The 25,012-nt window shown below is 40.4% G+C and overlaps 1 protein-coding gene across 4 annotated transcripts in view; it reads left to right on the forward strand.

Moving 5' to 3' along the window:
• Nucleotides 1–25,012, forward strand: part of DLGAP2 (DLG associated protein 2) — a 459,232-nt gene that overhangs the window by 17,322 nt on the left and 416,898 nt on the right. For 3 of the 4 annotated variants that reach the window (XR_004778087.2, XR_007707970.1, XM_035542981.2), the window contains exon 2: nt 20,585–20,694. The exons of the other annotated variant lie outside the window; for it this stretch is intronic. Coding sequence is in view for 1 of the 3 variants with exons in the window: in XM_035542981.2 (XP_035398874.1) it covers nt 20,680–20,694 (15 nt within the window). In the remaining 2 variants the exon portion in view is untranslated. The remainder of the gene's footprint in view (nt 1–20,584; nt 20,695–25,012) is intronic. 4 annotated transcript variants of the gene reach the window in all.

Genomic DNA, 25,012 nt, shown 5'->3' on the forward strand with positions numbered 1-25,012 from the left:
AGATGTGTGCTAACTCAGTCTCAGAATGTCTGTTCTAAGCATTTGCCACAGTGCTGTATCAGAATTTTCATTTAATTAAAAATACAAAATAATTGCTTCATCATTTTATACAAACACAAGGCCAATACCCATTATGTCTGTGTGGACATCTAGAGCAGTAAGAAAGGAAATGAACAAGGTTTTGCCTTGCAGGACTGAGGAAGATTTCTAGGAGTTCCGTGCTCTTCCGTAAAGTGGTCTCTGAGCTTTGTTCAGTTTCCTCACACATCTCATGCAATCCTGTCCTCATGTACCCATGCTTATGTCCAGCTGACACTTAAGGAAGGTGTGGTCTTCTATAGGTTCTGCATCACACCAGTGATGATCACTGTGCATGCGACTTGGGTACTGGTGCCTGAGTGTTCAGGTGGCACTGGACGTCCACATGTGGACAGTTGGTAAGATTTTCATCAAGATTAACATCCATAAACTTACTTGTCTACATGAAAGTGGGTTCCAGTATGCTAAGTGGTTATGTCTTCATGGTCAATTGATCGATTCAACTCATTACTGAAAGCAGTATGCATGCTCAGGAGATGGGGGAGAGGGTCATCTGCCTTGCATCTGCTGTACTGCTGAGGCATCTAAACTCAGGAAGTCCATCCACAGAGCAAAAAATTAGCTTTGTCTCCAAAAACATCTCGAGCAGTATTGGAACAATTGCATTTAAGCAGTTGTATTAATTCCTAGATCTCACCTGAGAAGAATGGCCTTTCACCTAGCATGTCTGTAAGCATATTTGGGTAAACAGCTATATTTAGATCTCTTGAACACTGAGTTATTCTCATCTAAAAGAAAATCATGTTCTATACAGTTTGCAGCAATGAGGATTTCAGAGGAAGCACAGGGCATCCACGCTGGAACTGCACAGATTTACTCATCTGAGTTCTCACTCTCACTCTCATCCTAATTATGTATGGTGTCCTAGAGCCATGTTTCTTCACAGTCATGCCTGATACTTCTACTAGGAAAATACAGTAGTCTTTCAAAGTTAATGAGTAGGATTTACAGAATATTTGTTGTTATTCTCCAGCATTATAGAATCATAGAATATCCTGAGTTGGAAGGGACATACAAGGATCATTGAGCCCATCTCCTGGATGATTCTATGATTCTGTGAATTATGACATTTTTCTGCCAGCTTTTACTGAGGTCAGAAACAATGAAACAAACAAACAAAAATACCCCATCCCCCAAAAAAACTCATGAAGCAACTTAAAACACTATGAAAGTTTCCATGTAAGATTTTAGTAAATTTGTGTGTGTGGAACTTGCATCACTCAGTTACTGAAACAAATGACTAGGTTGATGCTGAATATCTTACAGTTTTGTTTTTTGAATAATATTATTATTCACATGCTGTTCACTCAATTTACTTGGAAATTCTTTGAAATTCCTCTCTGTATTCAGAGGCTAAAAAATGATTTAAATATGAAAAAGAAACAGCATGTTGCTAATTCACATTAAAGTGGATGAATATTTAAGCTTTACATTCACTGTGAAACCACAAGTGGTGCATAGTGGAATATCCATAGTACTTGCAAAACTATACTAAGCGATTCACAGAGTGTTTTGCCTAAGGAATAAATAATCTAAGTAAAGTCAGTATAGCCAGAGAACTCAGATATCCTCAAACCTACTCAAGTGCTGTAGCCACAAGAAATGTATTTAATATCTTGTATCTTAAAATTGATCATCAATTTTTAATATTTAAACTCAGGAAAGTTCAAATGTACTTAAATAGGGAAGGGCAAGTCCATTAGTACCAATCTGGATTTAGTACCAAATTCCGAGCCCTTTGTCTTTGCTAGTGAAAATGCCAGGCAAGACGAAAGGCCAGAAGTGTGAGTAGTTTGCAAGTGAAGCCACACAAAAGGGAAATGGTAAACTGTGGGAGTTACACGAGCATGAATCCTGTTAAGAACGTGTGTGTATCTAAGTGGAGCAGTGGACAAATGTGTATTTGCTTTGCCCGCACCTACTGCACGAAATGGAGGGGAGGTAAACCAGACTGTATAGGAGTATCTCTAGTCCAAAAGCTGTGAAGCTGTGTGAGGGCAATGCTCTGTACAGTGTAATAAACCCTGCTGTGTCTGTGAATGAATGTGCTAATTCTTTTCAAGTGATTTTTCTTGTCGCTTTTGCTGATGAGCATAAGGGTTTGGTCATCGTGTTTCTTGGGAAAATAGCAAGTCATCGTGTATATTTGGACATGAAATGACTGGCATTTACGCTGAGATAAATATTAGAAATTAACAAATATTTCAAACTGGCCATATGGAAAGGAAGCTTTCTATAACATGTAGCACCACTCCAAAATCTATTTTAAAACTTAAGTGTCTGTAAACTCATGGAGGTTTATAAGACTTCATATACAACTATCTTTTTGGATTAACCTGTTTTCTCAATTCAGGCACTGTGATTTTCCTACAGAACAATCCCTTTTTTTTTTCTTTCTTTTTTTTTTTTTTGTCTTGTATTTGTGGAGAAAATTTTGCTTGGTCAGAGGGTAAACAGGTTGGGTTGATAGTATATTATAGTCACCTTGCCCTCACTTAGAAAAGATGTAAGTAAATAACTAAACAGGATAAACTGAGATGTCTGGTGTGCACGCTCTGTTCAATAATTTCTTGTGCCATTGGAGTGACATCAGAAACACAATGTTGTGATAGTTTTGCTGATATGTGAAGAGGAAAACTGTGTTTCAGAGGCTCTGAATTGGGAATTGACACAATAGTAAAGCTGCAGTCCTGATACTAATTTCAGTGGGAGCCTTGTTAGTCCGTACATGAATTTGCATTGTTATTCCAGCTCTTAAAATTTCTGTCAATCACGGTTGTCTTTCTCTAAGAAAAAAAAATTAGATTACTCCTCTGAAATATTGTAGTGTGCCTTTATGTGATTGCTTTTCAATCAAGGTGTTCCTGTCCTAAATGGAGAATGAAAAGCAGACTAGCAGCACAACCTCTTCACTTTCTATTCAGATTTTCTCTCTAAATTTACCTCAGGATAATAAGAACATAAAATGCAGCTTTTGAAATCTTGAATGGGTATGTCTGTAGTAAAAAAATTACTCTGGAAGTGTTGATAGCTGTTGTAAAAAGTGAGAGTTGACAAAAGAAGCTTACAATATATGAAAGATAGGGAAGCAGTTCAAAATGTGATCACATTAATAAAAGAGCTTAATGCAACACTAAGCTTCATCAAATGAGAGCTTATATTGTCTACAAAACCTTTTATTGTATGGTTTTTGGCTCTCTTCATCTCTCCCCCATTTTCCATTTTTATTTGTTTTATCATACTCCAGTCACGCTCTTAATCATCCAGCCGTATTCCGTTCAGTGAAAAGAACAGAATAAATACTGCAGTTGGAAGGGGCCTACAGAGATTAACAAGTCCAACTGCCTGACCACTTCAGGACTGACCAAAGGGGAAAGCATATTCACGAGGGCACTGTCCAAATGCCTCTTGAACACTGACAGGACTGGGGCGTCAGCCACCTCTCTAGGAAAGCCTGTTCCAGTGTTTGACCACCCTCAGTGTAAGGAAACTTTTCCTAACGCCCAGTCTGACCCTCCCCTGGCACAGCTCCATGCCGTTCCCTCATGTCCTGCCATCAGTGACCAGAGAGCAGAGACCGGCACCTCCCTCTGTGAGTCCCCTCCTCAGGGAGCTGCAGGGAGCAGCGAGGCCGCCTCTCGGCCTCCTCTTCTCCAGACTGGGCAACCCCAGGGTCCTCAGCCTCTCCTCACAGGACATGCCTTCCTCTACTCTTACTGCTTCCCAGTCCTCATCACTTAGCTATGTCTCCGCTTCTGGGAATTTCTCTGTGAACAATGCATTTCAAAGCCTGAGTGCTTTGAGTTTCCTTAATCATTAATGATTTCCTTAATCATCCCAAGAGGACCTGCTATTGGAAACACAGTTCTTCCAGCCTTTAAGGAGTTATATTTTGGTCATTAATGCTCAGCTATCATCATAGGTCAGACCCAAAAGATGGCAAGTGCACAGTTGACTTAGGAAGGAACTGGGGAACTGGAAGAGCGGAGAACATGGCAAAATTCAGAAAGGTTCTTTGTACTGGACTAGGTTTTTACACATATAAGTAGTTTCATTCATATAGGTTTTTTTATTTATTTCTGTGTGTTTGCTGATCAAAAATAGTTACTTTACTGAACATGCTGACTGTTGAAAGCCAGTATATATTCAGAGAAGGATCATTTTGCTTCTTCTGTTTCCCTAAGTGTCCCCTGCTAACCATTGGTGAAATGAGAACACTAGTGGTACATGGACACTGCTCTGAGCTGGTGTAGCCATTCTTGCGTTAATGTCTTAAGGACGTGGACATTGGCCAAATCCTGAGTTAGTAAAATTCTTTATATTTGCATTAAAGAAATTAAAGCACTTTACATAAATCGAGTTTCTGCCTTAGCATCTCGTATTTCTTTGAAAGTATCTACCATGCGTAGGGACTTACAGAATTTAATCCTGGTCTTTAGGAATGACTTGCATAAAAGAGCTTCCCAGTCAATAGTTTTAAAAACTACTCATCAGCAAGGAAAGTAAATTATCAAAACTATTTTAATTAATGTATCCCATGTAAGCCTTTCTCTATCAGGTTTTGACTTTCTAAATCTGTAATTATATATTGTTATCCCTTTACAGATTAAAAGGTTATCCTTCTTTGAGCTTTTCAGTTTGTTTTATAGGAGCATAGAATTCATTTGATTTCCCTGGTAAATTTTAGAGACTGAAGTAATGCCTTCTTTGTTGTTGTGTGTGTGTGTGTGTGTTTTTTATTTTTCCTCTTCCTTGAGTAACATGGAAATATTTCTTTGCTTGCAGTTTCAGCCCCTCATGTACTTTGCAGTTAGGGCTTGGTGAATCTCTTCTGAGCAATTCTGTATGTGGCCTAGATGTTGGATGTTCTTGTGTTGTTTCATTTATCTTGTTCTCTGAAGTAATTTAATGTCCTCTTAGGTGTATACTTAGTGAAGTATGGCTGTTATTATCCTTAGCAACAACAGAGTTTCCTTAATCATTAACATAGCTTTCTGCAGAGTGACAATTATTTTGTACACTTAATAAATGAAATGGGAGTCCTCCTGATCATCAGTCAGTCACTGTGTAATTTCAGTTTGCATCCTAATGCATATTCAGAAGTGCCCAAATAAAAGTATTTCATGTTCCCTGACTTTCAGGTTCCTGACTTTACAACTTTACAACAAATATTTCATTTTACTTGTCTAGATCCTTCTGTAACTAAAAAATGTTAATATTTTTAATGAATTGTGCATCACTAGCATACATATTAGCTACCATACTCTCTGTCACTCATGCTTAAGAATTAATTGATCCAATAGGAGCAGAAGGCGTTTATTTTAGTTAGACCAGTCATGGGGAGAAGATGGGTGATAACTGGGAATGGTGGGAAATGCATTCAGCAGTACGCACAGGTATTTGGATGATTTTGAAAGACACTGTAGCTACATGGCATAGTTTTGCTGCATTTCTCTTATTTTATTTGCATTGCAGTGGAGCATATGTCTAAAGGTCCCGACTGTATTTGCTTCTTAAAATCTGCATGAGTAACACGGTCTAAAACACAAGTGGTGAGAAAGCAAACACGCTGACAGAGAAAGGTAGTGCCTTGTTTAAGGCTGCAAAACAACAAGTGCCTTTTCCACAAAATGTTACCATGCCAGATAAGACTGGCATGAGAAAAAGACATAAAAGATGCGTCAGAAACATTTGATGATTTTCTTTCCTTTTCTTCCCTTTTTTCTTTTTTTTCCTTTTGACCTGACATGGCTGCTTCATTTTGTAATGGTGAGATACTGGAATGGGCCTGCCCCAAAAGCAAGAATTTCATTAAAAATTACCCTGTCAGGGATACAGTATCTAGGACTGAAAAGAATCACTTGGACCGCTGAGATAACATCATGATATACCTCAATAAGACTGATTTAAGTCCCTTCCCTTCCCTTCCCTTCCCTTCCCTTCCCTTCCCTTCCCTTCCCTTCCCTTCCCTTCCCTTCCCTTCCCTTCCCTTCCCTTCCCTTCCCTTCCCTTCCCTTCCCTTCCCTTTCCCTTTCCCTTTCCCTTTCCCTTTCCCTTTCCCTTTCCCTTTCCCTTTCCCTTTCCCTTTCCCTTTCCCTTTCCCTTTCCCTTTCCCTTTCCCTTTCCCTTTCCCTTTCCCTTTCCCTTTCCCTTTCCCTTTCCTTTTTTTTTGCCCTCTTTTTCATATTTCGGAATGCTGTTCTAGATGCTTTCTGTTTTAAGTGTTTAAAACAAACTAAATTTATTCATACCCATATCAGACAGCACTTAGCTTTCCATTTCCTTTGAACTGAATACTGTCAGGATGCTTCAGGTGTTTCCCTATAAAGTGAAAGGGCAGCATTCAGTTCTTACTGCAAATAGAATTAGTGGCTTAACTTAATTTGCCTTTTCCACATCACTGGTCAGTGCTCAAGATAAGAGACTATTAGCTATTTTTCCCAGTATCACTAAAATAACTCTCTTAAAAAGTGTTTTCAAGAACCAGATATTGTTCTGAGTGAAATATATACATTATGAAATTCTTCCTAACCAATATTAATTCTAAAGCAACGTTTGCATAATAGAAGTAAAATAGCGAGTAATACCATTGCCAGCAGTGCCCTGTGGTATCTGGGGCATGGAAGAGAAATGTCAGTGATCTGTGATCCTCTCCAAATAATTTCCTTTTTTTTTTTTTTTTCTTTTTCCCCCCCAAGGCAAGGCAAAAAGTACCCCCTTGATTTATGTACCTGCTAAATTTTGAAGTATGAGAAAATTGTGGAGAGAACATTTCAAAGGAAATGGCAAATATTTTGTAGTGGAAATTAATATGTAATTGATTTCTAAGGGTTACTGCTTCTTCCCTGTATCTCAGAGTCTACAGAAAGATAGTACCCAATACTGCCAATACTTCCGTCTGTGGAATTACCCATTTAAATTAATTAAGTTAACTGTTGTGGTTTAAGATAGTTTTATGTTTGCAGGTTGTATTGGGTTTATGTGGCAATGGTTTGGTAGCGGGACAGCTGCGGGGGTGGCCTTTGTGAGCAGAGCCCAGCAGCTGCCCCATGGCAGATCAGAGCCAGCTCCAGCCAGCTCCAAAAGGGACCTGCTGCTGGCCAGAGCCAAGCCAGGGAGCGACGTGGGGTGGGCCTCTGGGAGAGCAGATTGAAGGAAGGGAAAAAAAAATGGTGTGCAACAGCATCTGGGAGAGAGGAGTGGGAACATGTGAGAGAAGCAGCCCTGCAGCCCCCAAGGTCAGTGCAGAAGGAGGGCAGGAGGTGCTCCAGGCACAGAGCAGCAGTTCCCCTGTGGCCTGTGGAGAGGCCCCTGGTGGAGCAGGCTGTCCCCCTGCAGCCCATGGGTCCCACATGGAGCAGATCTCCACGCTGCAGCCTGTGGAGGAGCCCCCACTGGAGCAGGTGGATGTGGCCTGGAGGAGGCTGCAGCCCATGGAGAGCCCCTGCAGGAGCAGGCCCCGGGCCGGAGCTGCAGCCCGTGGAGAGGAGCCCACGCAGGCGCAGGGGGTCTGGGGGAAGCTGCCGCCCACATGTGGGGGACCCGTGCTGGAGCAGTTTGCTCCCGTGGTACGGAGCCATGTGGGAGCAGTTCTTGAAGAGCTGCTGCCTGTGGGCAGCCCCCGCAGGCTCAGTTTGGGAAGGATGGCATCCCGTGGGAGGGACCCCACTTGGAGCAGGGGCAGAGAGGGACAGTGAAGGAGTGGTGGAGATGAAGCGTTAGGGACTGACTGCAGCCCTCATTCCCTGTTCCCATGTGTTGCTTGTGTGGAGGGGGTGGAGGAGGTAGAAGAGGGTGGATGGGGGGTAAAGTTTACTTTTAGTTCTCACTGCTCTAGTCTGCTAGTGATAGGCAATAAATTACATTAATCTCCCAGTGCTGAGTCTGTTTTGCCTGTGACGGTAATTGGTGAGCAATCTCCCTGTCCTTATCTCAACTCTTGAGCCCTTTTGCACTGTATTTTCTCCCCATTACTTTGAGTGGGGGGAGTGAGAGAGCAGTTGTGGTGGAGTTTAGCTGCCCAGCAAGGTGAAACCACCACACAGGTTTCTAAGCACAGACTAAATGCTGCTTCAGCTTCCTCGATTTCACACTGTACCTTTATTCCTTAGCTCCCTTCAGGCCTTTCTTGTGTCAGATTTCCTCTCCTGGACCTCATGAATTATACCTTAGAGTCCTCTGTCACTTTTTATCTTTTCAAGCAGTTCTGCTGATATCTCGACAAGTCTAATTGACACTCAATTCTCTTGGGCAGGATGCATCACTGAGGAAACCCTATTCCTCATATCCAGCGTAGTGTCATGGGAACTTTCAGTGTTTCCATCGTCACTTGGCTTTCCCTCTCCTCCTTTTGTAGAAATATCTTATCCAATCTATAAATTCTCCACATCAAATGGTGTTTCTGCTGCATATTACATTGCATGAAGCATGGGGGTGGCCTGCTCACCCTGCTTGAGGCACTGCTGTGAGGCAGGTGTAGTGGCCAGTTACACTTGTGGTCTAGAAAGAAGATGACACTGTGGGGTGTAGAGTAGAGCGTTATTGATGCATAGATTTTAGAGCTAAAAGTACTACTTTGAATATCTGAACTTGACTCCTGGATGTTGCTTGTCAGGGACCAGTGGTCCTCAACCCATGCTCCTCCCAAGACTGCCTCTTGTTGCTCATGGAGACTTTAGACTATAAAGTCTGAAACAGGCTGACAGAGGAAATTATGACATTTACCAGAGCTGATTACCAGGCTATGATTCTTACCCATCGGTCAGCAAAGAGTGGGAGGTTCCTCCCCTTAAATTGCATCCAAGATTTCCTGCCTCAAGTCATCAACTTCTTGAAAAAAATGGAAATTACTATTCTACAGAATAAGAGAGAAAAGGAACAAAGAAGACAGAGATGAAATGAAAGAAAATAGAGTAGGGAATTACAGTAAGTGATTTCTTTTTCCAAACAGAAGAAATTAAAGCAGACAGTAGCAATGAAGTAGCAATAGAGGCAAGACAATACTGTTTTGGGGCAGAATGACTGACTAGATGAGTTTCCAGTTCTGAGCTTACCACGCGACTAGCACTGGTGAGTTGGGTTTAATAACTCACCAGTCAGCACTCTTCCTTCACCTGTCCTGCATGCCCCTTTCCTTTTAATACATAAGCTGTAATTACAGGCAATGCAACAAGTACAGCTGTGTTCTGCTTATCTTTTCTATACGTTAACAGACATCAAGTAGTACTAGAGGACAGCTCATGAATTTTCCACTGCTTTTAGCATGTCCTTGTACCATAGCCTAAGGAAAGAGAGGAGAGAGGAGTTTTACAGCACACTTTGAAGGTTAACAGACCTGAGCATTCAGAAACCCTGGGGGTAAATGAATCCCAAACTGAGACCCCATCACAAAAAATCTTTCTCATTTATACCATAAAAATACAGTTGAACATCCCTGTGGATCTTGGCTGCAGTATGATTTCACAGGGACAGAAGCAATTTCTCAAGTAATATGGTCCCAAATCACACAAGGCATTGTAGGTCGCAGCCAACATTTGGCTCCCACCTTGAAACATATTGTATTTTCATTATAGTATATAAGAGACTCAGGTGCTTCCTTTCTTTTTATCAGAAGTTTCAAATTTAGGCCACAAGACTCTTGCTATAAACTCCTAAATGTGCCTGTTTGCTTGTGACAGGAGGTGCTTGTGTAAGACTTTCTTCTGCTGGGGAAGCAGTAAAGCAGGGTATTGAGATGGCATAAAGCACTGCCAGGTATTCATCAACCTTTTTATTCTGGGCTGCCATTTCATGCGATGATTTATAATCCCACTTCTAAATTCCCTCCTCTGCCTTTCCTGTTTTATCACACTGCCTTGGCTGTGGGTTTTGGAGAGGGACAGCTGTTGAGCCTCTCCTGCCGTAGGGCTGTTTGGTCAGGCAAAGGTGGTCTCAGTTTAATTCAGTACCCTCAGCTCTGTGACCAAGATAATGAATAGTGTGTTTTCTGTGGAGTTCAAAGTCTCAAGTGTAGCATATATTGGACACAAGCTAAGTTCCTCTGATGTCAGTGCAAAGTCTTCCACTGATTAGGATGGCCTTTGGATGTGGCCCAGAGCTATCAACTAAAATGGATGTAGCTGTGTTTTAATAAGCAGATGATTACAGGTAAGTATTTGCAATTAAATGAAAACTAAATAGGCTAAATTATTCTCAGGGGTAATTCTGTTGTTTTCAATGGAGTTATACCAATAACTGATTTGACCCAATATTTTGTTTATAGCAGGGCTCATGAAGTGCTAATTATATTGGTCACATTAGTGAAAAACAAACAGACCTCAGCTTTGTTTGTATGGTCAACCAATGTAATTATGAATGCTGGAACTGACAGCTAAGCTTAATGTGGAATACTGAGCACTAACTAAAAATGCATGTGAAACACTTTGTTGGGAGTACATACTGTACGGAAACTGGAACATATTTTTGGACAGCATCCCTGGCTTTGCAAATCAGATGCTAAGATTCAGCAACGATGAGTCTTGAAGGTAAGGAACACTCCAGCAGAAAAAAAAAATCGTAATAGAAGTGTTAGTCATGGATTACATTGCACTGTGAATGAAGGTTCAGCTGAAATAATTAAAGATTGACAAAGATATTTAAGCCACCTCTAACTCAGAATATTGAAACAATTTACTGGTTATTTAATTTACTGTATGAGTGACGTGAATCTGAGCAAAATTGCCCATGGTAAACGTGGAGGCGCAACTGTAATTTTGTTTGTATTAGCCAAGTTGGCCAAAGCAAAATCCTGACAGAGTCCTAACAGAAGTCTATAAAAGAGAAGACCCCAGACAGGAAGAGAATTTAACAATATCTTATATAACCAAACCATATTATCTTAGTTCATACCTCCTTTAAATCTGTTTTGTCAAGGCTCACTAGAGAGCTTGGTGTATAATGCACTACATGTACTAGCACTACACAATAAATTAACAAAATATTTTAAGATAAATCACTATTTGCGTTTCAAAGGAATTCTCTTAATAGGGCAAAACATTTTTCAAACTGTCAGTGCTTGAATGCAGGTTTACATTTAGGTCATTAAGAAGTTATTAGAAAATACTGAGGAGATAGTAATAGTTAGCTACGTGAAGAGCTAGATGAGAAATGTGAAGTGGAACACCAAAACTGAAAAGTTTTACTCTTTCAATTCTTCTGTTCTTATGAAAATGAGAAAAATAGGATTTACTGGGAGCAGAGGTGCTACACCATCTTTTGCCATCTAACTGAATAATTGTGTTTATTGCTGATACATGGCTCTGCTTTAAAAAAACCTACTACACTCACCAGAATTGCTATCAGAAATGAATTATGGGACCGCTGTTCTGGCTGATGTCCATAAAATGGGGGCAACGACACATTTCTCTGTATAGATTCCAATACACCCCTCCTAGGTAAGCAGCTATTATATTCACCCACCAAGCCTCCTACTCTCTTATAATACACCTTTAGCTCACTGTCAAAAATATCCCTGGAGTTCAAGTGATTTATTTTTGCTCAGAAGGTTTTCAGAAACAATCGGGAGTTCTTTGTTTTTATTACACCATTTTTCTCAGTATCCAGTGGGGAAAAGATTAAAATATTAATCTGTGCCTCCTATATGAACGATTTCTAGTTTTTAGAACATCTCTTTCCATGAAGGAGTATTATCTTTATTATTATACCAATAGAGAGTATTTCAAGGTATATTACCATACCAGAAAATGGTTGGCCATATCTTTAAAGATGTAGGCAATCATATATATATTGTATAGACAGAGGACTAGAAGAATGAGATGGGTTTGTACAGTTCTGAGAAGTTTCTGGCCATAAGTCCTTGCTTGAGACCGGTGACACAGTTATGGAATTAATAGTATCTCTGTCCCATTTCTGGTCCCTCTGGAGCCAGTCCTCCCGGTGTCAGGTCTTATGCCTGTTCTGTGTCGGGAAGTAAGCTCAGCCTTTAACCTACATTGCTACCAGAATCTAGGTGCCGTTCCAGCTCTGCTGTTATTCAAGTCTGCTTGAATGCTCCTGCTTCTTCATCTTGCTACTCCCCAGCTACTATGTAGGAAGCATTTAGGTAGTGAGACAAAACATTAAAGGAAAGTACTTGAAAGCCATAGTCAATTTGTATGTTTATCTGCTTGTATGTTATCTTATCCAGACACATTAGAGTGACTTCTCTTTTCAAGGGAGAAAGCGAATTCATGTTAATTTAAGAAGGTTACTTAGTTTTAATGTAGCAGTTCCTAACATTTCTAGGCAGTTCTCGGTGACTTTGCATCCTCCTCTCCCCTTAGTACCATGTCTGCTCCTTCCCGCTAGTCACAGGTCCCCTTGGAGCCAATCCAGAAAGTGGCATTTGGGTTAGCACCACTCCCAGCCCCACCCTTCCCCATCTTCCTTCGCACCTCTCCTACCCTTCCCAGACTTCTGCTGTGGAACAGAGGCTGGGAAGCTCCCCATCCCACAGCCATCCCCCGCCATGCCTCGTGGTGCTGCCTGATGGACACCTCTTGTGTTCCAGTTTGTGCCCATTGCCTTTGTCCTGGCACTGGGCACCACTGAAAAGAGCCTGGTTCCGTCCTCTTTGCACCCTTCCTTAAGGTGTTTATAGACATTGATGAGAGCCCTGAGCCCCCTCTTCTCCAGGGTAAACAGTCCCAGGTCTCAGCCTTTCCTCATAGGAGAGATGCTCCAGTGTTTTCATCGTCTTCATGGCCCTTTGCTGGACTCTCTCCAGTAGCTCCAGTAGCTCTCGTACTGCGAGGCCCAGAACTGGACACAGTATAGATGTGCAGCCTCACCGCTGCTGAGTGGAGGGGAAATTTTGCATCAAACTTCCTTTTTTCCTTAGATGTCCAGTTAGTCTGTGATGGTTGTTCAATAGTTTGCCTGTTAGACCCATTTAACATTAAAGGTTTTTGGTTGCTGCTTTGTGTCTGGGACAATTATTTGGAAGTGTTTATTACTGTTGAACTCTCTGATGTTCTAACTCATCAACTTGTAGCTGTGTTTTGGGCAGGGGTCAACATCCACCGTGGGATGTGCCAGCACTTTATGCAGGTGACTGCTAATACAGAACTGATTCAATCTGTTTGGTTAGGAAGTTTCAATGTTATTTCATTATTAAAACCATTTGGTCCGTAGAAAGGTGACAGCTAGTTGTCGCACTTCTGAAAAAGTCCTTTTCCAATTATTTTGATTCATAAATTGGTTGATTTTAAAATTTCACTGTGGACTGCTGTTTTATTCCTCCAGCCCAGAGAGGGTTGTCGCATTATTTTAATATTTTCTCAATAGTTTTCCTAGGCTGTATCTTTAAGACAACAGGAAACAAAGCTCTCCCCTGACTGATGCAAGTGGCAGGGCCACTTTCAGTTTTCACTTCAGTAAGGTACATGAGGACAAACTTCAACCAATCTAGGCAATAATGCGATTTCCAAGTGATCTTGCACTCTGGTGCATTGCTTAAAATCCCTTTCAGCAATGATATTAATGTCTCAGGGGTGCCATCTCATTGCAAAAGTACTGGTAGAAGGATAATGCTACTTGGTATTTTGTTCTCTCTTCTTTGTTCCTTGCGGCTCCTGTTAGTTTGTGGAAATTAATAGGCTAGAATGGAAAGTGTTGCTCTTTATTTTTGCTGTTCAGAGAAATTCATGTCCTTTCTTTCCCAAATCATTTTGAAGAAAGAGGAAAGGAAGAAAAAATCTCCATACTTTGGTGGGCTGGCTGGTTTCAAATACCAGCCACTGTTGCCCTTTCATTGGTGTTCAGCAGTCTTTGTGAGATTGTTTTGGAAGCCTCTCCAGCACATGAATTTGCAATCTGCTGATACATATGCCACAGAGTTGAAAGTGTTTTTCATTTGTGAGGAACCTCTCAGAGCATCGTTAGGTTTCCTGCACTGTATCAGGCCTCTGCCAGCGCTACCCCTACATTTCATCAGTCTTTGGTAGCTTAGGTGAGTCATTGCTGCTGCTCTATAACAAACTCATTCTGCAGATGAACTTGCTGTATCTATAACATAAAACATTTTACTACTTTCATAATTACAGCATCAAACAATTATTGTATAAAAGCTTGCTGTTACATCGAAACCAGATTCAAATGTACATAAAAGGTTATACTACTACTTATATACTCACATTTCAGTGTCAATAAAATGTTCCCTTAAATGAAGCATTTCCAAATCATACCAAGGGCATGGTCTCCTTGGAGTCCGGAGATAAAGATGTGCTTATAAAAAAACACCACAGTGTGTTTAAGAGTTCTAGAACTTCTAAAAGTTGATTTCTTTTAAGATGAAGATAAGATGATGTAAAGAATTTTATTTTTCAAAGTTGATATTTTGAAAACACCTTCCTCGGTTTCACTTCTCTTTATTACAAATGGAGAGCATCTTTGTATTCTTTTAAAGAGTATTAAAAAAAATGTTGGGGTGGAGACCATACCCATTGCAGTCTGAAATCTGCACAAGAAAAGGTCTCTCTTTTTGTCTCTCTTTCTCTATTTTTAGAAGTCTTACATTCACTTGCTCTCCTGAATAAATTGTCTACAGATATCACTTAGCAATTATACCATATTAATAATACCTAATTAAAGGTTTTCATGAAGTGTTCTACCTATGCCTAAAATAACACTAGCTAATCCTTACAAATGATTATCAAATAAGTAAACAAAACAGGCATTTTAAAGTTTTGTTCCAGACCTGAGACACACGTGCAGAGACAATAGGTACAGATTTATAGCTACAGGGGTGAGTGTCTTCCTTGATGCATGGGGATCTCCCCCAATGAAAGAAAAGAGTTGTCGTAATTATCTTGAATATTTGTGTAATCTATTTGTGTATAAAATATATCTGTGTATATATTACATGAATATTCAAGAGAATTACCTGTATAATTTGAATAATACGGAAATAAGCAGGGAAAGCCTAAGCTTGTAAATTCTTACATTCTTCACATATGGTCACCCAGCTTATTCATCTGCAGCAGTGTTGCAAGCTCAAGGGATCTCACTTGTGAACGATAAAAATGTGCCTTAAAGTTTCCAAGGTACTTACTAGGTCTTTTTCTAAGTTGTTCATCAATAAATCCATTGAAGTGCAAGATGGCTACTTGAGCAAATGAGAAGGTAATAACTCAGTTTCACTGTGTTCCAAAGAAAATGATTTTTTTTTCAACAATCAGTGGTTTATAGCTGATTTGTTTCTCACTCCAGCATGCTTCTTCTCTCAAGTTTGGATAACTTTTGATACCTGATACTTCCTTAGCCTGCAGTGGATCCACACATGGGTAACTAGACAGTCGAACTACTCCGTGAAAAGAACTGGAAAACACCTTCTGTATTCTATATTAGCAGTGAGGGCATATATTTCCGGTGTCGATGTTACCACAAGTTATTGAGTGGAAGGAGAAAGCTTTAGTTCACAAATTCAACATTACCGTTGCCTGTTTACGCTTGTCCCTCCTGCTACGTATTATCCAAATAATCCTCCTTTTGTAATTTTGCTATTGCTTGGGCCAAAGTCTAAAATAATGCCCAAATGCAGAATCTACTTTGAAAACTAGACTGCAATGTAAACAATGAGCTTACAAATGTCAATTTTTACACTAAATCTGGTAGTTGTACAACCCCATCTGATGATGAGATGCTTTCCGTTCCATTTATCTCCTGTATTTCCTACTTTAAAATTCCCCAAGTTTTGTGTTAGTTCAAAGACTAGTAAGCACTTGGGTAATGCATTAGATTAGAGTAAAAGGAAAACGTTAAACTGATGCATGCTGTCCCGTTCTTAGATGTACTGGTTTTATTTGAGTTATTACATATCCTGTAGTCTTCATACTTCAAAGGATACTTTAGACAAATGGCCCTCTGAAATTGCATCTATATTCTCCTGAACCATAGGGGGCATAGGATCAGGCAAAGAATATACACAGGACTGAATGAATCATAGGCTCCATGCGAAAGCTTTCATATAATGACTGTTTGGAGGAATTTAGGCTTGGCAATTTGGAGGAATACTAATTTAAGAACGCTGAGGATTAAGAACTGACTGTGCATATGCATATGAGAAAAAATTCCTAATAATCCTGATGGATTTTCCTAATGTATGACCCAAGTATTAGTAAGTCTATAGTTAAGATAAATTTGGCCAGACTCTTCTTTACACAAAGACACAGCATGCTATTCAGATGACTTAGAGTAGCGCACTCATTTTTAGGCACCTTTGCCAACAAAGCACTTTGAGAGATCTCAGGAATGCCACTGTGAAAGATGTGTGCACTCATCCCCAGCACTGCAGTTCCTTATTTCTGGTCCCATCTCCTGAGAGCAGAGTCCTCAGTCCTGAGATGAAGCCCATGGAAACTTTATATGGTACCTGGGGAGGAAAGAGCATTTCAGGATTGGATGTGAAGTGGCTAGCATGTCGAACAAGACAGCTCTTCACGTAGCTCAGTGTGAAGTCTTGTCGAACTAGCCAGAAGGGATGCTCAGTGTCCTAAATAGATGTGACCTAAATTTTAGACTTTTGCAAGATTTAGATGCATATGGTGGGGACCTTCCTCTATTCAGGCTCTGATAATATTAAATTCTCTTAAGCACATATTATGACACCCTTTCTTCCTTTTTTTAAAAAAAATATATTTTATTTTAAGGTTTTGTTTTGAAACAAAGTCAACACCCTGTTGTGGTTTTAGTCCTGTTCTGAATCCTGGGGTATTCACAAGAGGCATCTTCTTGCCCTGCCTGAGAGAAATGGCCTCTCACCTCCAAGTAGGATGCTTGAAGCTATGCGGGCATTCTCTGGGCCTCTTGCAAGCATTGCATCTGTTTGCTTGGTAGCACTCTTCCTCCCACTGACCTAGTGTAGGTGAGAGTAAGGGCCTGTAATGCTAGAAAGTCTTCTTCTATACTGCTATGGTACTGGAAAGTTCTTATTCCAAAAAGAGCCTTTGAAAATATTTTGGTGAATATACTGCCGTTTATATACTTCGGTGAATTTATCAACAAAACTGAAGTGGTCCAGGCAAATCGTTAGTTTTAGGAAACATGGACTAGATTTTCAGTGATATTCTCAGCAAGAAGAATGTAAACTGTGGTGTACGGTACTTATGATCTGTGTTGTATATATCATATAATGTCATGTAAAGTAGCCATTGCACCAGGCAGCAGTATGCTTCAAAGGCAGCTGAGTTCTAAGATGATAAAAATTTTCTGCTAGCCTTTGCTTAGCTTCAGGAGCAAGTAAGTATAACCAAAGAGTCCACTGGTTTTCTGCTTGCTGGCCCTGCACAAGGCGAGGAGCGGACAGAGAGGTTGATGCCAGGAGGGTGGTCGGTCTCAACCCCTCCGCACTGAGGGATGGGGAGCACCTGGAAATAAATCCAATTCCGATAAACTAATTCCATCAATCCAAACCAATCCAATCCAGTCCAATCCAAATGAATCCAGTCTGTTGTTTAAAAACAGCAATTAAGGATATAAACAATGATAAACACAAGTAATATTTATACTTTTTAATGGGGAATTACTAGCTTCACATATATTTCTCATCATCCTGTCCCCAAGTGTCTCTCCAAAGGTAGAGGAACACAGGTGGAGGAGAAGGTTTTTGAGACCTTGTGGGTTTGCTCCCCTCCCATCGTAGCCATGGGTAGTACGGTTAGTCAATGCTGTTTTTGTCATCTCAGTGGAGTTTGGGATAAAATTCAGAGAAAGCCAAATTGCCACTTTATCCTGTAATGGTGAAATCTGTTTCCCATATAAGCCAGCCTGTCTGTTCTCTGTGAACCAGCGTACAGTGAAGCAGTGGGGAAATAAGCATTAAGCAAGAATGTAGACCACACTGTACAGAGGAAAACTAGTGGGATGCAAGGATGAATTCTCCAACATCATATAGACTGACTTGGTATGTGCAAATAGTATTTGTTAGACTGAGAGAAGATGAGCTGTAATTCAGTGTTCAGTGCTGACAGGCAAGTCAAACTAACATTTCATTTCTAAAGGCTATGGAAAAAATGATTTTACTGGCTTCTGAGTAGGAATTGTTTAGATTTGATTTGATTTTGCTAAAATAAAAATGCTCCATTTCTACTGTAAATCAAACCAAAGAGCTTAGCTCAGTTTTAAATGCCAGTGTATCTAACAAAATTGTTTATGGCTGTTTCTATGCTGCTGTATGCAGCCTCAGGATGAGATGAAGGCGAATGCAGCTACACAACCACATTGCTTGACTGCAGGAGCACCCCCTGAAAGTAGCCCTGATGCACTCCTGTATTTTGGGAGGAGGGAACTGAGATATCCCTGTTATTAAAAGGTCACCATGTTCCTCAGGGTGCTTTTATTTTAGGAGTGAGTGGTTCCAGGTCTTCAGCTGTTGTATTGGTCTTTGGGGTGGTGTGGCTGAGAAGACGGCTCAGTTTTCTTTCTTGCAGGGGTTTCTGGTGGTGTCTGGGCATCATCCAGGCTCCGTGGGATTACAGGTTTGTAAGACAGCTCTTTTCTTAATGCAGCCTGGTCTACAAAGAATGCACATAAAGAATTAAATCTTAAAAGAACTCTAGGCAGGAGGTAGGTATACAAATCCAAAGAAAGTCGTAACATGAAGTAACAAGTTTCTGTTGGTAAGGTTCCACCTGCTCCTACATGTAGGAGTGGCCATATTTACAGTGAGAATTCATGGGAATATTTTACGGAGCCCAAATCTTGCCACTACCAAGTCAGATTTCTCTGTTCATCTTTTATGAAAGAAAGGACATCTAAAGTTTATGAAAGAAAAAAGAAAATATTTCCTAATGTGGATCCAGGACTAAGGGCTTAGTGCATCAGTCCCCAAAGAGAATGAAATTCCTCCCCATTGTTTTCTGGAAAGCTCTTGAATTCAAGAAAAAAAAAAAAAAAAAGTGGTAGTAAAATATACCCATCTCCATAGCCTGCAGTAGGTTGCTTTGGTGTACTGCCCTTGGTGGGACACATTGTTAGGTACCTCTGATTTCTTTGGATATGGTATAGGAAGCCTAAAAACTGAGTAGAATAGAAAAGAATATTGAATTTTGGATGCTGTTGACTCAAGATGTCTGGGCATCCAGTTGGAATAGAGGTACTGCATTGCTTAGCATAATGGAAGAAAGCCAAAACCTTAATTCCTTGAATACTGTACAAATAATGGCATCTGAGGACTTGTCCGTGTCCTTTCGGGTCCAGGTTATTAGCTTTTTCTTCCTGTCTCCTTACTTTTTAGCTCCTTTCAGAGACAGTTGAAGAAATAGCTGCCAATATGTCAGTGTCTTAGCCCTTGCATCTGCCACCAGCTCCCAGGGAACTCCCTCAGGGCCACCTCAGTGAAGCTTCAGCTGGGGATAATCAAATTTTGCCATGAAATTCAGCTTATGTTGTTTCATCAATTAGTGAACCAAGGACAGGGTGTGAGTATATAATGCAATGAGCCTGAACTGTGGCAGATTAGTAAGTTTCTGTTTGTCAGTTGAGTTGCCATGTTGTTCAAAGTGTCCCTTGGATATCCCCAGAGCTTTGACGTGTATTGATTTAACAGCACTGTTGTCCAGACATGATGCCTGCTCATGTGTGGGTCAGCTCTTGGGGTACACACAATAAGTCTGATGACTTTCAAAAACATCAGATTCAATATACAGTTTTTTCCATGTGTGTTTCTGTTTGCAAATTTCTCATCAAAAATGAAACAATCTTCCTCAAAAGTGCACCTTCATGCTTTATCTATCTATCTATCTATCTATTTTTATGCCAATATAAAACTTGTCTGACTGCACAAGTGGTTTTATTGATTTGACCCAGGAGGTTCTGGGTATTAGTTAGCATCATTATTTTAACTCATTTTTGTTAATGACGTAACATTTCCTTTTTCCATTGTTGTATCACGTTTCTTGAGTTGAGTAGAGGAGGGTTCAATATAGTAATACATTGCATGTTCCATTCACTGGACTTCTATTACCTGTGCTTCAATGCTGATCATCCTAAACAAGCTCAGCTCTTTCTTTAATTTAATCTTTTCAAAAGATAATGTCCAACATGCTTTGTGAATGAATGATTAGATCATACAGTTCCAGATTTTTGCAGTTTTCCTGTACCTTGCATGTAAAGAGCAAAAGGATTGCTGTAAACCTTTGCAGTATACTATAGCAAAACTGGATACATCAGAAAGGTTTTTCTGTAGTATGATTGTTGCCATGCAGTATGTGTCCCTGTGCTTGCTTGTTTCATGCTACATTGCTGTGCTTAATTGAATTAAAAGCTGCTTGGGACCATGTTTTTGGTTTTGCTCTGTGTGCACACAATATGAATTTAAAACCCTTTCCTTTTTTTTTTTTTTTCTTTTTCTCTTTCTTTTTTTTTTTGGGGGGGGTGGGGGTGGGGGTGGGGTGGGGTCTTCTGCATTTTTTTATTGCATTTCCCCATTCCTATTCATTCCTTATCTTAGGATTTCTCATCCTCTGAAGCACCAGAGTAGCTACCACGAGTTCACCTACTGCTGCTACGTGGGAATGCCTGCAGCAGGCACGAGACTCACACATTATGGGGACATCTCAGGTACTGCTTTAAGCTCCTAGGGCAAAAGCCTTTATTTCTGGCAAAGACAGTGGGCTGAGAATACCGTATGAGTTTTGGGCCTCGGCATGATGGTGGGAACAGCACGGAATACTGACTGCCTCTGGGGTGGTGAGACCAAGAAGAGGTCATTGCTCCAGGGCAATGCTTATCACTCCCTTCGTGGTGACATTCCCCAAATTGCCCCAAACCCTCCTTCCTTGGCTCTCTGCCGCGTAGAAACCCACCGAGCATTTTGTTAAAACCTCCCAGCTGAGATGGATTGCAGCCGAGATCGGTTTGACAGGGCTAGCTTCAGGGGGGGCTTCTGGTGCGGCTGTCTGTGGGAGCTGTAGGCCCTGCTGATGGATCAAAACGGTTGGTGACCACTGGACACCGATGGTGGCAACCAGAACCGCCCTGGGTGTGCCCTGAGGTGGTGCCAGCCGTGGGTTACTTGTGACACATGGGGAGGACCAGTGGTAGCTTCACAGAAGTGGCAGATCATGGCCCAAAGGGACTGGCTCGTGTCTGCTCACGGGCCTTGGCTGCCGGCAGCAGGCCCTGCGCAGTACAGCGCTTTCCAGAAAGCTCGTTGGCTGCTTCAGTGCAGTGAAGTTTTTATGGCTAACACTTCAGCATTGCAACAGCTAACAAACAGACCAATTCTGTTAAAAGTGGAGGCAATTAACATTCATGGGAAGAAATGCCTTGAAGTTGTCAGCTTCCAAGCTAAGAATATTACAGCAATGCCCTCTAGCGTTGCTTTCGATAAAGTGTGGCTGCTTCCCAGGCAAGATCCCATTGTACCGAAGACAGCTTTATCCTTCTCTGCTTGCCCTAGACACAGAACACATTAGAAAAAGATCAGATTCAGGGTACTTGACCTTCTCCTAGCAATATGAGAGTATGTGTTAGTTACCTATATTACTTTTAATTGACCGAATAATGTTACGGAATGACCATAAATTTCTGGTGCAAGGTTTTCTTTCCCCTGAACTTAAAGCTCAAGAAATAAAAACTCTAAGCCTTAAGTACATTCTAGATGCTCATGTGCTGCTGGGATTTGATTTAGCTTTATTACATTGAAAAAATCAATATGTTACTGTAATTCTGAAAATGCTTGAAATAAGTGTAGGCTTTTTTTTCTTTTTTTCTTTTTTTTTCCTCTTTTTTTGTTAATAATTAATTAAGCCATGGTTGTGTAAGTAGAAGAGTAGGACCTGAAATTGAATTTTATGGTAGCTGGTGGTAGGGTGGATTATAAACCATATGAACTATAAATAACGTCAAGTATGGCACAATATACACCTAGTAGATTTTATACAGCTGTGTAGGTTCCATTTTCTCTGTGTGGTCATATCTAGTTGGTTAATATTTCTATAGTCTCCATGTACTATCAAAAGTATATCTAAAAATATGGATGAAAGCTTCATCTGAAAACTCTGATCACAGAACAGTTGTTATGCGACATTTACAAAGCCTGTTTAAGCCGTCTGTTTTCTAGGCTTTGACTTCAGTTTCTAATTACACAGTAAAAATATGATGGTGAGAAATGAATAATGAAAGTGAAGAGGTGATGGATACAGTACAAAACACAGTTTAAGTTACTTGTCTCACATTCTTTAAGAATATATTTCAGCATGAGAAGTGTTTCGTGAGGAATTAAAGTGGCAATGCCGGAATTTCATGGAGAGAACCTTGAGAATGCAAAAGGAAATTAATCCAAGCCCGTCTTTTCCAGATACATGCCTCAGATTGTTTAAATCTTAGTATTTTCCTTATAGTATAGGTTCAGTAACTGTAAAATACTGAAGGCTATTAGTTTTAACAGCTCTGTTTGTGGTCAGCTTTGCAAAGTAAACTGTTGGCCATTAGTATGGGCGAGCTGCTTGAGATGTAGATCTGTGTCATTATGAGGAGGAAGATATATGTTATCATATAAAAAGTAACCCAGTAAGAAATACATTGTGAATGAATCATAAAGATTGTGACCTTTTCCAAGCCTAGCAATTTAAAAATATTGGGTTGAATATAGGGTAGTTATAATCTTGAAAGCTATCTTCTTTATTCCATTGCCTTCTTTTTTCATATTTCTTTTATAGCCACTCTTGCTGACCTAGATGAAAATCTTAATATTTTCGTTTTTTTTTTCCTTACATGCTTTCCTACATAACAACCAAATGTTACAGGTTCTCTGGAGAAGACCAGTTACAAACATATGATGACCTCTAAAATCATGCTTTCAATACCCTATGCATATATGGCACCAGTGTACAGCAGCCTTTTAACTGTATTTTATTCAGTTTTATTTTTCAGCTTGTAATTATTTTCAGCGTGAAATACTTTATAACTGCAACTCTAGCAACTTATTTAACAAAACATCTAGCATCTGCTGTATTTGCATATGGTTATCCTGATGGAGCCACTATGCCCAGCACCCACTGCTAATCACAGCAATGACAAGCAAAACAAGAAAGCTATGGCTTTGTAAAGGCTCAGGGTCTGGTCTGTGCTCTCTGATGGTGTAAGCTAAGTTTGAATAACTCATAGGTCTCCCACTCTCCCCTTGCTCATAAACCATTTTGTACCAAAACCGGTGATTCTGAAGCTGCGTCACTCTAGGTGACTGCATATAATGACAGAGCAAGCTTTGGGGATTCTCCCCTTAAATGTTACTGCCTTTGCTAGTCTATTCCTAAGGAAAAGAAAGGACAATTTCTCCTATCTGAAGTCTTTTTGTTCTCCTTTGGTTGAAGGATGTGGAGGAAGAGGGGTATAAATTACTATGGGAATAATTTCAGTCTCAGAATTAACAACAAAATAGCGCTGAAAACCAGAAATATGTCGTAACATAATGCTTCTTTAGAAGGAAGGGCACCAATAAAACTGGGGACAGGAGAAGTGTATTATATTTGCTTCTGGTGAGCGTGGTACTGAAACTTCATATTGCAATCAAATGAATTTACTTTGTAAGAGTAATTTTTTGTTGCAGGGGAAGTGTATGCACATAAAAGATTAATGGGATTTCTATTTAAATATATAAATTAAAACTGTGTGCAAAGTGCTGTTTGCACATCAATAATTGCCTTGCGCCCAACTGCCAGCCAGGCTAAACAGCTCAACAAACACCGAAACGGGACTTGATGGCTTTCTTTATCTCTGCTTTTACTCGTTGGTTACAGCATGTAGTTTTTGCTTTAAAAATGTGTTTTTGCCGCAGGGTAACTCACTGACACAAGCCATCCTGAGATAAAGTCACTGTAGGAAAGCCCTGTGGGCTTTTCTCAGAGGGTAAAACATCATGAGGATCGGATGATAGCTCTGCCTGTGGTTGACCTGGCCTAGTTTACCTCATGATGCCCCTAAAGAGCTTTTTCTTCAGTGTAGCTTTATGGCTTATTTTTCAGTTACGTCCCAAGGTCAAATGATACCTTTTCTTACTGGGGAAGTAAAAGTTTACAGCAACTGTTCTACAAGAGCTGATGACACCATTGCCATTGAAAGTGGAGCATTAATATGTGTCTCATTTTGGTTAGGCTGCTAAACTGTGACAGTCTAAAATTCAGGCAGAAGCAGCTGATTTCCAGGACTATGGACATGGATGTTACTTATCCCCATGGTCGATACAAAGCACTTCTTTCCCTCAGGTGTGCATGCTGCAAGCTTAAGCTACAGATTTGTTTGTGTACTTCTTTTGTATTCAAATCTGGCCACACATAAATTCACCACTTATCCAAATTGTAGAGAAAACTAAGCCCATTAGTCACCAGTTCCTTTTAAAAATAAAAATAAATAGTAATCAAGCTTGGAGTTACTCAGACAAGACTTCAGGTCACACAGCACTGGTAAATAGTGAGCAGCCACTTTAGTTTTACCTAAGAAAGCTGTTTGCCTGGTCTTGTAGAAGTGGAGAACACCAAAGAGGAAAGAAGATGAAGAAAATATGAAAGAGCTTCTGAAAAACCATTGGTTATATAGTTAAATATACAGAAATGCTTTAGATTGGGAAAGAAGCAGCTGAGAAAGGTCTAAAAGTTGCAAGAAGAAAGTGAACAAGGAAAACATCTCTTTCTACCCACATGGGGACAAGGGGTCATCAGCTAAAACTTGCAGGTGGCAGGTTCATGGTATGTGAAAGGAGACGGGTCTGTATACAGCACATAGGTGTGAGGCTCCTTGCTGCGGGATCCTTCAGGTGCCAAAATTTTCAGAGCTTTCTAATCAGACTGATTTGGGTAAGGGACATATGTGAAGGTCTATTAAACACAAAGGGCTCAATTCAGTTGCCAGCACCTGTGTCTTTTGTTGTCTTCTGAGA

The sequence above is a fragment of the Cygnus atratus genome, chromosome 3 (genome assembly GCF_013377495.2).
Source record: "Cygnus atratus isolate AKBS03 ecotype Queensland, Australia chromosome 3, CAtr_DNAZoo_HiC_assembly, whole genome shotgun sequence".
In the NCBI taxonomy this organism is placed as follows: Eukaryota; Metazoa; Chordata; class Aves; order Anseriformes; family Anatidae; genus Cygnus; species Cygnus atratus.